General features: G+C 45.4%; 1 protein-coding gene across 1 annotated transcript in view; it reads right to left on the bottom strand.

The window, feature by feature from the left end:
- Nucleotides 1-877: 877 nt before the first annotated feature.
- Nucleotides 878-14195, bottom strand: part of LOC106751111 (hemicentin-2) — a 427635-nt gene continuing 414317 nt past the window's right edge. Inside the window, exons 10-11 of the mRNA XM_014631902.1 lie at nt 10005-10183; nt 878-3273 (exon numbers count right to left, since the gene is read on the bottom strand). Coding sequence (XP_014487388.1) covers nt 3040-3273; nt 10005-10183 — 413 coding nt within the window. The 3' untranslated portion in view covers nt 878-3039. The remainder of the gene's footprint in view (nt 3274-10004; nt 10184-14195) is intronic.

Here is a 14195-nt window from a genome sequence, read left to right as displayed (position 1 = left end):
GTCATTTTAAGTTATCAAACAAAAGTAATTGAGACGACCTGTTGAAAAGTTCGTTGGTGTTAGTTAATACGTCAAATATTGATTCTCGATCGCACTTACCTTCAAAATTGAGACATATTCGGATGAATTTTCATTTAGAGAAAGTGTGTTATATTTAGAGAAAATTTAAATTATTATTTACGTAATTTTCGCATTATTCGCATTATTCGTTATTCACATCATTTGTTATTTACATTATTATTATTATTATTTATTATTCACATTATTATTTATGTCAGTAATTATTCGTTATTGGTATTCGTCCCATATTATTTGCATGCGTGTATGTAAATAAATTCTTGTTTTATTATATTATTTTTATTTAATACATTATAATATAGTATATTATAAAGTAGATAACCGAGAGAACAAGACAAATAATAAATGACGAATAACGAATAACATGAAAAATGAATAATGCAAATAACCAATCAATTATTCGTACATTCGTTCGAATAAATAATTTAAAATGAATATTGTTATTTGTGATAACTTCTGCAAACGATATATAGTTGTTATTTTTATAGATTTATCTATTATTTCAAGCCAAATTTGCTCGAGTCTACCTACCTTTAAGGATCCTCTCGATATCTAGTGATTCGGCGTGCGTTGTGCGTTTGTGTCCAATTATAAAAAATTCATTGACTCGATATTACATTTTGGTACAATGCGACCTAGACCTAACGAAGATGTGCAAATATCTACGTGAATGGCAGAGCGGATACAAAATAGCAAAATTGTGAGAACGTCGATTACAGTAAAGGGAGTATCACAAATGTCGGTGATTATTATTGTAAATATCATTTATTTGACTCTTAGGCGTCATTGGGTACAACGATTACACCACGTTGCTTATTTGTAACATCTTAGCGATCTGAAAAGAATCGGGTTCGTCGAGTAGACTAAATCATAGTGAAGACATCTCAGGTATGTTTATCTCATATCTATAGGTAGTGCCGACCGCGATCGCGCGCAGGTAGAACGTACCGTGCGACGACGTGTTACTATTTAGCCGTCGGCAAGCCGCGAGTACAAATTCTATTTTTACAAAATTAGGAACCACCGAATTCACGAAAGAGTTGCACTAAGGATGCTCGAAAGAAGCGAGGGATCGGCCGGGGAAACGAGACGCGTCACGTCCCGCCCGATCGGGATAGATCGAAAGTATCGTAAAAGACAACGACGTCCGTGTTTCTCACGATGACTACAGCTAGGTTCAATGAGGACGTTTATAGGACACAGTGTACTTTATTGTAACGGTTCTCGTTGAAAAGTTTGTCATTCAAAGCGCCGTCGTCGTCGTCGCCGCCGCTTTGTTTTCTCAACGAAACGAGCGTTGCGATCGTGCGAACGAGATTCGGGAGGGGGAAGGCGAACGAGAACTTATGTGGCTAAATAAAACTTTATAAAAATATATCAACGAATAATAAATATATCTCTAACAGCGTCATTGTATAATTCGTCATGTACGGGCGTACGATGTAGCCTATGCATTTACAGTCACTATATACACGCTATCAAACTCTACTTACCTAGGTAATATACAACAATTTATTTTTTTAGTCGCTCTATCCTCGGGAATATTTGACGTTGCACAATTAAACCGGCTCTCATTCGGTAGTACGACCATACGAATCCTCTTTTCTTATTTCGGGGTATGCACGCGTGAAAGAGAGGGAGAGAGACAAAGAGTGAGGAGGAGAGATCTCCCGTGCGCACCCAAGTAGAATAGAAAATGACGTGGAAATGACGTCGAAATGATGAAAAAATAACCGAAAAATGTCCCAACAAGATGACAACGTTAGATAACGTCTTGATAACATTTTCATGACACCTCTAACGCTAATAAGACGTCATTCGACCGTCACCTTATTAACCGAAAGGTTTAACCATCATCTTCTCGTCATTTTGACGTCACTCTGACATCATCGACGACATTTTCCGCTCGACCCGGATATCCCTTAACCGCGGGATTTGCCATGATCTCTCGTGTCTTCGTCTCTTCCGTCGCATCGCGCCGTCCCGTTCGCTCAATCGTTACTATTTCGCATTACGGCGGCAGTATCCGTGTTACTCACCGTGGCTGTGTTTCACAATGTTATAATGATTACAATGCGGAGCGCGCCGAGCGGTTCGGTCGCGCGCGTTGACCGGCCGTGTGCGAATCTTTCGTCTTTCGCTCGCACAAAGTACGCGCGCCCGACCGTTCGGAGGAAAGAGAGGGAAAGAGAGAGAGAGAGAAAGCAAGAGAAAGAGGAGAAAAAGGGGGAAAAGAATTGGTCTCCGTTTCGTCCTGATCCCTACACGCGGGAACACCGTTCCCACACACAATTCGAACATCAGAGATTATTATTTATCACCTATACAAATATATACACGTCGTATGCGGCGTATCGCGCGTGTTTCGAGCGCGTTCGGAGCGCGGAGTGTTTCGTAGTTTACAAATTTCCCGTCTATATGAATACGCATCCACCGTCCCCTCCTTTCCCTCATTATCCTCGTTATAAGGCCAGAGAAGGACGCATCGATCGTACACCTAGAGATCGAGTTGCGATTACGTGTCGTCTCACCGTCGGCTCACGGGGTCATTCCATCGCGCGGAATCTCGTGACGAACGGCAGCGATTCCTCCTCCTCCTCCCCGTCCTGCTCCTGCTCGCGACCGTGAATTCGTGAACGCGTCCGGCAGGATTCGTCCGGAGACGAGAACTCGCGTAATCCGAGGTACGCCACAAGGCCGTAGTGGTCCCCGCGTTAGCGGGGCTTCCGTCGAACTTCATTGCGTTCGCACAATTCGGTGATGCGCGCGCGAGGATACGCGCATCGTGGACAAAACGCGCGGAGGAAATCCGTCGGGAGAGAATTTCGACATTATGTACAAAGAAGATGTCCTCTCTCTTCGCCTTCTGGTAGAGAGCTGAACTCCTCCGGGCATCGCTTCCGGTACCGGCGGGAATTTCGCCGAGGTTTCCATCGCCGAGGTCTCGTCCGTCGGGCCGCCTCAGCGACGGTGTTCCTGCAGGATCGTCAGGAGCAGGCAGAACAGAAGGTACGTGACGCTCGCGGACCGGACGTGGGCATGACTGTATCCGGAAGCGCGCGTCACATTGAGCATAACGGAAGCGTCGGCGATCCCTTCCGGCGAGCGGACCAGCAACAACCACTCGCCCGCGTGAGACCACTGAATCGTTTCGAAGCGCAGGGTCGTCCTGTAACACGATTCCGTGCCGCCGTCCTGGAAAAGAACAAGGCAACGTGTGAGGAATTGATTCGCACGGTGCGCGCCGGTGTCTCGTTTCCTGAGAAGATCAAGGCCGCCCGAAACCTCGGCGGGATGCCTGGAGGAAGAGAGAAGATCATCAAGTATTGTTACGTAGAATGTACGAATGCTTAACTCAGGAAAATTATTCATCAGGAAGATCTCAGGAAGAACATTTTTCTACATTTTCGATAAAATTCAGAGGCCTAAAAAAATCGATTAGATTTTCCGGTAGATATGGCAAAACAGATTTGAGAATTGTTCTTACGTACGCGGCCAAGTTCGCATTGCTTGTATTCTTCAAATCCTTGATTCGCTAAGCGCGACGTTTTTACGACCGCATACATTTCCGCTCGAAAACGGCTCTCCGGGAGTTAACTGAAAATTTTACTCACGCACGCAGACTACAAAAGAGGCAGACTACACAGACTACAGGTTACAACTTTATTCGCGGTTGACCCATATCGAGTCACTTTTTTCCCGGCAAAATGTCAGGCCCTTTAGAGAGGTTCTTAGCATTTCTGTACCATGGATACCTTAGACAGAATAATGTTTTTAATATATCAAATAAAACACAGAATTTAAAAGATAAATATATATATATATATATATATTGCAACACGTTTATTAAACATTAACGCTTTGCTGTTGCATCCACCGACTCAAGCAAACTGATCAATGATTCATACTTAGCTGCACTTTTCGACTGTAAATAAATACTGGCATAAAAGGATTTGTTTAAAATTGCAGCACATAGCTTTCTTGATATCACTAAGTCCATACTTTTTTCTTACAAATAAACATAATAAATTTCAACATTTGCATTTGTCCATCCATTTTCCCCACGCGTCTACTTTCAAGCGTAAATATATATGTATATCATTAATATCAACGTTCTTACATTGCGACATGGCTATATCGTCAGAGGACTGCAGAGCCGAAATTCGCGTGACGTTACTATGTCGTCGGCGGATCGCAAAGTGTTGAATAGGTGAATTTGCCAAATTCGTCGCGTCTACGGTAAGCTTCGGTCGGCGGTCAGCGAAGACAAAGGGGCCATTTTTTCCCGTTCAGGCTCGCCGATTTTCTAAAATTCACCCGTGGAGTCCCTGCTTCCGAGGGAATCCCGAGAAAGTTTTCTTTAACAAGGCGGAGCCGAGGGTAACGGCTAGGCTACAATTCACGACGATGGGACGAGACTCGCGCTTGCAAAGATCTTTACGAAGGTTTTCATGGCGCTTTCATGGCGTTTTAAACCAGCGAGATCTGGTTGCCGCGGGTCACGCTTCCGACCGAGACCGTTTTTATCGCATAATGCTCATTAACTCGCGATTTGATAACGTCCATCCAGTCGTCTCCTTATCGAGGGTTCTCTCCACTTCGCCCTCCTAGGCCTTTACGATTAAACTTTCGTAAAACTTCCGGGGGAAACTGGAAACTTCCGGCGTCGTCGTTCTACGTTTCTCGCTTCAATTATCCATCTTACCTTCGACCGCTTCCATTCAGGAAGCGTTCCCCTGCCCCTTCGATCTTCTTCGCCTTTCATCCCCTCGAAATGCGTTTTATTACTTCCCGCATTAGTACTTATATAATGACTCCCTCTTTCTCTCGGTCTTTGTTCACCGAAAAATCAATCGTATTAAACCGCTCTCGCAGGCCGTAGGGAACTTCCGGTTTATGGGATAATTGGCCCATAATAGGGGTGTAATATCGACGGCTTGAACACGATGATAGAGAAAAAAGAAGGAGGACCGAGTTTCCTCCTCCCGATGATAATTAAGATATATCTTTGACGATAGAGGTGCGGAAAGTTCGTCCCCTGCTCTTCCACGTTGTAAAATAATATAAGACGTTGCGATTCTAACGTATATCTGATGTCTTTCCGCCATTGTGAAATTCGAACGGGAATAATGTTACGTGACGCTTCGGCTTTCAATCTTATACCAGAACGTCACCAGGACGCACACAGACGACTTCATAAGAGACTTCGCCCGTTTTGGTCGCGCGAAGCCGTGTCAGTGAATATACACGGCGTGTCATTGTGTTCTTTTAATATCGCCACGGCGTTTTCCTCGCATCCGTTTTATTGGTAACGCGGCCGGGATCGAAGAGAAATACGTTTTGCGTAATTGAATCGGGCTCGCCTCGTCGTCGTCGTCGCCGTCCTCGTCTCTCGGCGATATTTCGCCGCCGCGATTCGGAACAGACGTCGTCGCGGAGGTCTCGCGAGTTTTTCACATGCAAGGAGTCGCAGTTTCCTGCTCCATTTAACCCCGCGTTTCACCCATCCACCCGCCAGCCTCCCTCCATCCTTTCCGGAGGCCCGCCTTTCCCCATCCGTCGATCCGTCCTTCTTGTATTCTCTATTCACGAGCTTTGCCCGCATTCCCTCCCGTTCTTCTCTTCCCTCCTTTCGCGAATCATCTTCCGTTTCACTCGCTACCGTTCCGTCGATCCTCCCCGGAGCTCCTGCGCCACCGTCTCTCTCTCTCCTATCGTTCCCTTTCATCTCATTTTATCTCCCTGCACCTTCCCATCCCTGCCTTTTTTACCACGCTATCATCTCGGCTTTACTTTACCCTCCCTTTCTTTGCTTCTCCGTCTTCTTCCTTTCTCGCTCTCTCTCTCTCTCTCTCTCTCTCTCTCTCTAGTTTCAAACTTTCTCCGCTAACGCATTCTAACCTTTTGACTTTCGTTTTTCCTCCCCCTCCCCTCTTTCTTTCTCCACCTCTCTCTTCCCTGTCGTGCCACCTCGTCGTCCGTCTTCCTTTACTTTGCTCGGTATTCCTTTGCTACCCTATTTTACTTCTCCCGTTCGAGTTTTCCTTTTTTCACCACCAAGACTCCCCAACGTTTCTCTATCTTCTATTAACCTATTCCCTTCGCGAGTCGCCGTTTCCAGCGCGCTTCTCCTACTTCACGTTTCCTTTTCGCTCACTTCCCGCATTTTGCTATCCTTATTTGCTAAACATATCTGAGTTTCTTACTGTTTTGTTCCGTCGCCGTTCTTTCCGATTCCATCTCCTTCCTTCGCCATTAGTTTTCCACTTTTTAAATTATTTTAGGAGTACGGCTTCCATTATTCAAAAACTGTTGTATTATTGATGTAACTTCTCTCTTATAGGAGTCGGTATGTTCATCAAATTATTTGCTAATCAACGGAATAAACACGTAAATTGTATATCTGTATTACCTTTTTTCCGTTCGTGCGTTGTTCATGTTCGCAATGGACTCCTCATGAAAACAATTACGTTATAGGGAAAGCGAAGTGAATATATATATACACATATGTGCACGGGCCTGCGTAAATAATAACGCGTAAAATTATATCTCGCTCGTTTTACGTTAATACCACTTAATAATTATTAAGCGGCGTACAACAAAGTCCACTTAATAATTAGTTGCGCTTGATATTAAATATTTCGATTATGAAAATATAAACGTTTTATTGACGCGCACAATTAATTTTCCACCTGCATTTGCAGTACTCGCATTTTACAACGCCAGCAATAAATGAGTCATCTCTCAATGCAACTGTATGTATACAAGTTTTCGAGAAGGCGAATCCACACGATAACTTTCAGCCAACTTTTGAAAAGCAGATCGATGCGTAAGCTGTGTTGTAAAAATATTTTGCGTATAAAGTGTATCGTGAAGGGGATTTTATAATACCTATTGGTTGAAAAAAAAAAACTGCGCGCGACAGAATCCATCGTTCCTCATAAGGGAAACGTCGCGAGCAATCCTCGCCGATTTTCATGGGATTTTCCTGGAATTCAGATACGGTGCAGTGCGGTAAAAAAATAACAGTTCTATAATTTTATGTACTTATTTCAACATTCAAAGATTGAAACAACCCCTAAAAAATGAAGGAGGATTTAACTTTAGCGAATATCACCGAAACTATGAAGAATGTGAAGAAAACATTTTATAGAAAAAATTTTACAGCATTTCATGATCTTGCTAACTTGTTATATGTAATAATATGCGATAACTTCTAAACACATTGCAGTATTGGAAGATGACTTATTTATCGCTGGCGTTGTAAAATACGAAAGCTGCGAATGCAGGTGAAAAATTAATTGTTTACGCCAGTGAATTTTTTATATTTTTATAACTGAAACTTTCAAAGGGTCGTTTCAACGTCGTAAACGTCGGGATAAACACATAAAAGAAAACACGTATACATTATGTTTTGCTGTTCTGCGTTATATCCAGAGCCCATCAAATTTTTAATACACAAAGAGTCAAATGTCCGGCCATTCCTGAGATCGAGAATATACGATTTTCTACCTTACATATTGAAAGGTTGGAAGTCACATTTGCTTGGCACGATGTTGACGACGTGCGTTCGTCACATATCGTGCGCGTCACCGTTCGAGTAGCAGCGCTGCGAAAAGTAACACACCCATCGACATTACGTAATCTGCCGAACAACACGCACATGTTTCCCGAATATTACAATTTACACGAAAGATGTAAAGCACTGTGCAGCGACACTACGCAGCCACGTTTCGCAACAAAGTCTGCAATTTTCAATGGAGTCGACCGCGCCAATCGTTACGCACGGCCGTGAAATCGAGCCGTGCGCGTTCCCGGTCGCGGAAAACGCCGAGAGAGAGAGAGAGAGAGGGGAGGGGGAGAGAGAAAAACAGAGGAATTGAACGAGAGAGATGGGAAGAACGAAGAGGATCAAACGTTAATAAAAACAAACGCAACACCGGTGCATCGGCAAATCCCTCGAAAGCTCCGTCGCATTGTCCGCGCCCGCCGGCACTCCTGGAAAAATGGTTAATCCGTCTTTTATGATGCAGCTACCTCTCCGCGCGGACGCGGATTTCGCGTCTCGGATGGAAAAAGAAACGCGCGCGAGCCGCCTCTGGAAATGAAATAAGCACGTATATACGTACACGCGAGCCAGTGCGCGATCTCTCTCTCTCTCTCTCTCTCTCACCCACACACACATACACCCATCTCGTCACCATTCCTGCCGTCATTCTCATCCTTTTCATCTCGTTTCCTGCACCCGCGCGTTTTCGCATCGCGAGACAACGTGCGCGATGTCGTGAGAGCCGCCACCCTTTTAGTAATTTCGTTTTCCTTCTTTTTTTTTTCGCTTTGTTTTGCCCCCCTACATACGAGAGCCAAGGCGCAATATCTCGGATATCGTGCGAACGTCCGCGCCGGGATAATTTTCGCGTCGAAGGACCGAACGCGCCTCCGGGGAGCGTGTAATCCGGGAGAACGGGCGCGCTCAGCGCGCGTGAACAACGTCTCGGTGTTGCGAAACACACCCGGCGGATTTTTGCGCGCACCTCTCGCGGGTCGCGCCCGCTCCAGCCCCGTTCTTTTCGTTTCTTTCTCTCCCATTTCGCTTTTGCTTTTCGCTGCGTTTTCACACACGCACGGGATTGCCCGAGATACATCACTGGGGTAAATATTTAAAATAGCGAGTCGGCCGGTATATTTTTGGGGGGAAAACCTTGTTGCCCCATCCAATTTGGTGATACGCAAGATCCACGATGACGCGGTGAGCAAATAACCGCGAGCGGAAGCGTCCCGTTTCTAACGGATTGTCGAATACAGGAATATGTATGTAAGTTAAATGATAATTCGCTATTGCAGAATCCGAGTTTCGCTTTTGCTAGACTGTTCTTAGTCTTCAATTTCGGATGTGATCGGAGATATTAAATATAATCACGCTGGAATGATCGGCGTGGAACACCGTGTTGAAAGATGCATTCTTACGTGGGCGAAAGATCTATTTGAGCAAATATTATTTCATCACGTTGAACCGCTAAATATTGTTGCGGTGTACAGGAGACGACAAATATTTACTGCGCGGTGTGTGATCAACGTATTTCTTGTGCAGTTACGCAGCACGGCGTTTGTTGTTTATCAAGCAGAGTTCGCAATTTCTGCACTCGGTATATTTTGCAATTACTTCTCTTTTGTAAAGTGGAGATGCAATAAATTAGTTTACTCGATAGTCCGTGAGGGTAAAAATATTTTCCACGGGGAAGAAACAAAGCGGTCGCGTTACGACGTAATTATTTAGAACAAAGTAACGGAAATTTGATTTGGCGCTCTTAATTCACCACGAGAGAGAACGATCAATTGCTCGCAGCGACATCAACAATCTACCTTGCGGAGCGAAGTTCCTCGAATTGACACTTCGTTTAAGAATGCATCTAACGAAACTAAAATAATAAAATAAAATTCTTTCGAACGTTAGAAGCTTTTGGTTAAATTAGATATCATTAGTTTTTGTTAGGTTTATTTGTACGAAGCGCGTACACTTGGCGCTTTTTTATCTTCTTTTCAAAGAAGGTAAATTTTTTACGGATATGTGCAAGAAAAATATATATCTTTCAGTTTAATATATATTTTCTCCTTTTATGCGATAAATAATATTTACCTTAATAATCGACGCCATTTCCAGATAAAAACAACTTGAAAATGTTAACACACGAGCAACTAATCGAGAAGAATGAAAATAATGAGAATCGAAACATAATTTTCAATAATTCGCCGACGCGTCGGTCGTCAATTTAATTTACTTATGCTTAATTTTCACCTAACGTCGGCTCGCACAGGCCCTTTCGTTTTATATTTCGACATTTCTTACGTCTCTGTGTCCGAAAAATATCAATATTTACACACATATATATATATTAATACGCGAGCAAGATTCGATGCAAATTTACCTCGATTGCGAGAGCCTGAACCCCATCGCGAGGGGGTGCGCCCGGTGTGTACACGTGCTCCTCCGACATCCAGAGGACCTTCGTGTAGCTCGGCTCGGCGCAGAACTCGACGACGATGTCCAGAGGTTCGCCCTCGTTCGCCGTCACCGTCTGACTCGGAGGATGAACCATGGGCCGTCCTACGGCAAAAAAGGAAAAGAAGACCGATTAACCTACGTCGAATCGATGTGCTCACCCTTTCCTACATTCCATTACGACTATAAATCCACCCTCCGTTGACACGGGAGTTTTTTTCTTACGCTTTCCCGCTTCGCTTATTAACAGGTTGAATTCTCGTCCGAGCGACTCGCTAATTATTTGTTTCAATCGCGAAGACGTGCTCGCGTTTTTCGAAGCTGTCGGATGGGAACTCTCGGCGGCGAATTCTTTTCTTTTTCGACCGTCATTGTCGTCGGTGTTGCCGGCGTGTTAAAATTCGGAGGAAACGAGTCGTGAGTGGCGGACGCGAGCGTACGCGTTGCAAAATGAAAGACACGGCGGAGGTGATCGATAACGTATCGTCAAATGGCGACTATCACGGCCGCCATTTCTACACCGCTGTGATCGATCTGGATTTTTTGTTTTTCCTTAAACAATCGTTGACGCGGAGATCCTTCGATCGATGCGCGAAGAGGGATTTCAGCCGACGACATCTCTTCTCCCGGACGACGTCAGCGAGTTTCTCACGTGCAAATCGCTGTTTGGCCTTAGATTGAGCGATATGAAACGTAAATGCGGGATAATAGAGAGACGGTAGACAGTAGGTGGGTCGGCTATTAACGCAGGACAAATGACATCACGACGGTGAATGCAGGATTTGTTCGCGTCGCGTGTTGTACACTGTGTACTCTCTCTCTCTCTCTCTCTCTATACCCTCCACACTCGCGACAGACATCAATCAAGCTTTCGCAAAGACGAGCGGGAAAGCGTAAGAGGGTAAAGAAGAGACAGGGCACGTGAAACTCGCGCGGTCGTTCGCGAGTGACTTCATCAAATCAAAATAGCCCCGTAAAATCGTCTTGTCTTCTAGTTCTTTGGCTCTTTGAATGCTGCGGACACATAGGGGATAGTTGACGAAGAGCACTTAAGGGGATGGCAAAATCGATGACGAACTTGAGAAGCATTTGTAATTCTCTGTAGCTGATACGACGTAAACTTTGCAGAAAGAGATATCGGTATTTTGCTGGCAAAGTCTCCAAGTGTACGGCATTCCCTTAAGTCGAGAACATTAATTCTGTTCTGTCTGATATCATATCTACTAATTTCCAGGCCGAACGTTCGACAATCTTCCCGAGTCCGGAATGCTCCGCACTGAACGGGTTAATTAACAGGGTTGAATTCAGTCGAGTGTCACATTAAATTCATGTTTAGGCCACCGGGCCTAAATTCTCAACGTTAATTACGTCATCTCAAGTGCACCTTCAGATATCGTACGGATCGTTTCATCGATTAATCAAGCGAAATCAAGCATCTGGAGATGAACTTGAGACGATCTTAAATGCATAAGATCTAACTCTAAATACCTCCCTTAAAGTCCGTTCTTACTTTCCGAAATCTTAAACTCCTTGAAGGGTTCAAACACACGGCGCGACTCGGCTGAAAGGAACGAGCCGGCGTTTAATTAGCGCCCGCTATTCTTGCGTTTCACGCTCACCCGTCGCTCTGCGCGCAAGGTTACTGTAAATATCGATCGTGATCGTCTATTTATCGCGGCCTCGAGTGATTTAACGCTGTTAAGCGTTATTAAATAGACGGGTAGGTCCGCTTGGCGCGGCCGTTCGCGAGGTGATAGATATTACTGTAGCGCGATAAATTTCTAAAAAGTTCTGGAGCCGAAATGTACGGCCGGTTCAGCGTGCATGTGTGTGTGTGTGGGTTGTATGTGCGTGTGTGACCCCTGCTGAACCCGTCCCCGGCCGTAAATTCCACCTTCGGTGACACTTCCTGTGCAGGGAATGACCCGTGGGAGGGGGAGGGAGGCAGAATAGGGATCGCCGACGATTAGCACTACTGTCACCCCGCCGACGTCTGCCGCCCTCTTCTGTTTACCGGCGCCTTGTGCCTCGTTAACGGTGAAAGATCGTTTGGTTGTTGGTGACCGTATTAATGGTACACGGCGGAACAAAACGGCCGGCATCGGTTAGCTGCGTGATGGCAAGTTGGAATCTTTCACGGGAGTCATTAGTGGACGCGGCCCCGAATTCGCGTCCTCTTATCTTCTTTCTCTTTAATCGCCGGTTGCAGGGATGCCTGAGTCGACGACGAGCTTAATAAGCGTCGATAACGTAGAGGTAATCTTCGAAATAATGTGTCGTGTAAATACTGATACGCCGCTCTTTCGTATTTTCGTACGTATATAGATCTTACGTAAATATAACTGCGATGTAAATGTGAATGCAATGAATGTGTGCTGCTCTGTTTTGCCGTCTAACGGAAAATCTAACGAAGATAGATACGTAAGATACATAAGGATCTTTCCGGAAACTTTTCGCATCATTTCAGGCCTCCGCATTTAACTGAAAAGATACAGAAATGCTCTTTGAAAACTTTCTATCGTTTTCATTTTCGCCACGTCAATGTGCTTTCCATACGTAGAGAGATATTGGAATTATATGTAACAAGGACACACACACACACATACACTCACACATGAAGTAAACAGTGCAGCGTCGGAATCAAATTCTCCGCGACGATCGAAATGAAATAGGCGCACCTTGCGAAGCGTCAGAACGGTAAAATGGCGAATATAGAATGTTCAGAACCGACTTAGACGGTATCCGCGCGCGTTCGGCGCATCCTCGATAATTGCGACCGCTTCCGAAAATCAGGCGGCAGCCGATGAGTCGGAACGCCGGCTCCGGCGATTTACAGCGCCGTTGATGCGAGAGAGCGAACTCTCGAGACGTCTTCGGGATTCCGGAGAGACGAGAGACGCCAAGTAATACCAGCGCGCGAGCCAAGCGCGGAAACTTGCTTGGCGTCGTGGCGACAATGCAAGCAGCCCGCAGCCACGTTACCGCGCGCGACGTGTCGAGCGTTCGCGCGCGCAAATTGCAATCACGGGTTTTCGATTTCCCAGCCTCAAGGCGATCGCGATTCCGCAAATTGTCTCGCGCCCGTATTCGGATTTCCTCTCCCGTCGCGCCGGCTGTATGTCGTAGTTTCGGGTTCGCGAGTTAGCGCTCGCGGCTTGGAAAATCGGCCGATGGAGTCGCTTGGTGAGCTTTCCTCTCGCGACTTTCCGTCTCGTCTGAGAGAGAACTCTCGTGTGAAAGTCGCCGAGACGCTCCTCATTACGAGGTAAATTACAACGAGTAAGAACAAGAGAGCCTCCAGCCGCGTTGCCACGGTTGCCCGTGGATTCTTCCTTTTTCAGACTGGATTAAACGTTCGCGTTGTCCGCCGAGTGATTTAAGCAGCGAATTAAGAGGCAGAGAGAAAGAGGAGGGGAGCGCCGGAGGGGAATCGCGTAATCCCGAACAATTTGTATCCGATATAATTTGTCCGGATACCATTCTCCGTCTTCCTCTCCGACGATCTCTCTCGCGTACATGTAGATTATATGAAGAGTCGACGGTCTTCCCGACGCATCGCTCAACCACCGCGAAAAGGAGAAAGCCGAATCAAAATTTCGATACTTGACGCTCTTAATGATAGTTCGCGTCTACGTGGACGGCCTGTAGATTAGCGCGGACTTATTTTAAACCTTGAATCCTACAGATTTCATTTTAATGCTACTTTGAAACTGTAAATCCTCTTTCGATGTTTTCAATATTAAATTAATAAGAGAATTCAAGACAACTTATTTTTACGCCGTAAACAACGAGACCGGAAATTTAGGTCAACGTCGTGGTGAAATTAGAAGCAAGTTATATCGTTAGAATTTAACCTATTTTGTTATCTCAGCCTTCGCTGCTTCGTAGAATTAAAGGTTTAACGATGGGCCGAAATTTCGCCTCGGGAAAGAAGAAAAAACAATTATTATCGCTCGTCCACACTCGAACGTCTGATTATACCATCGTCTCGGCGGCTGCACGGCGACGATCGGTCAACAGGCAGTTCCTATGACAAATTCCGCGGTATCGTTAACTTTATCCGCGTACTTTGGCTAATTGAAGCGTGGACGCCGCTACTTAACCCCCCCCCCCCCCC

The sequence above is a fragment of the Dinoponera quadriceps genome, unplaced genomic scaffold (genome assembly GCF_001313825.1).
Source record: "Dinoponera quadriceps isolate SergipeBrazil2010 unplaced genomic scaffold, ASM131382v1 scaffold7286, whole genome shotgun sequence".
Classification (NCBI taxonomy): domain Eukaryota; kingdom Metazoa; phylum Arthropoda; class Insecta; order Hymenoptera; family Formicidae; genus Dinoponera; species Dinoponera quadriceps.
The sequence above is the reverse complement of the archived record's forward strand: the minus strand, read 5'-3'. Positions and strand labels throughout refer to the sequence as shown.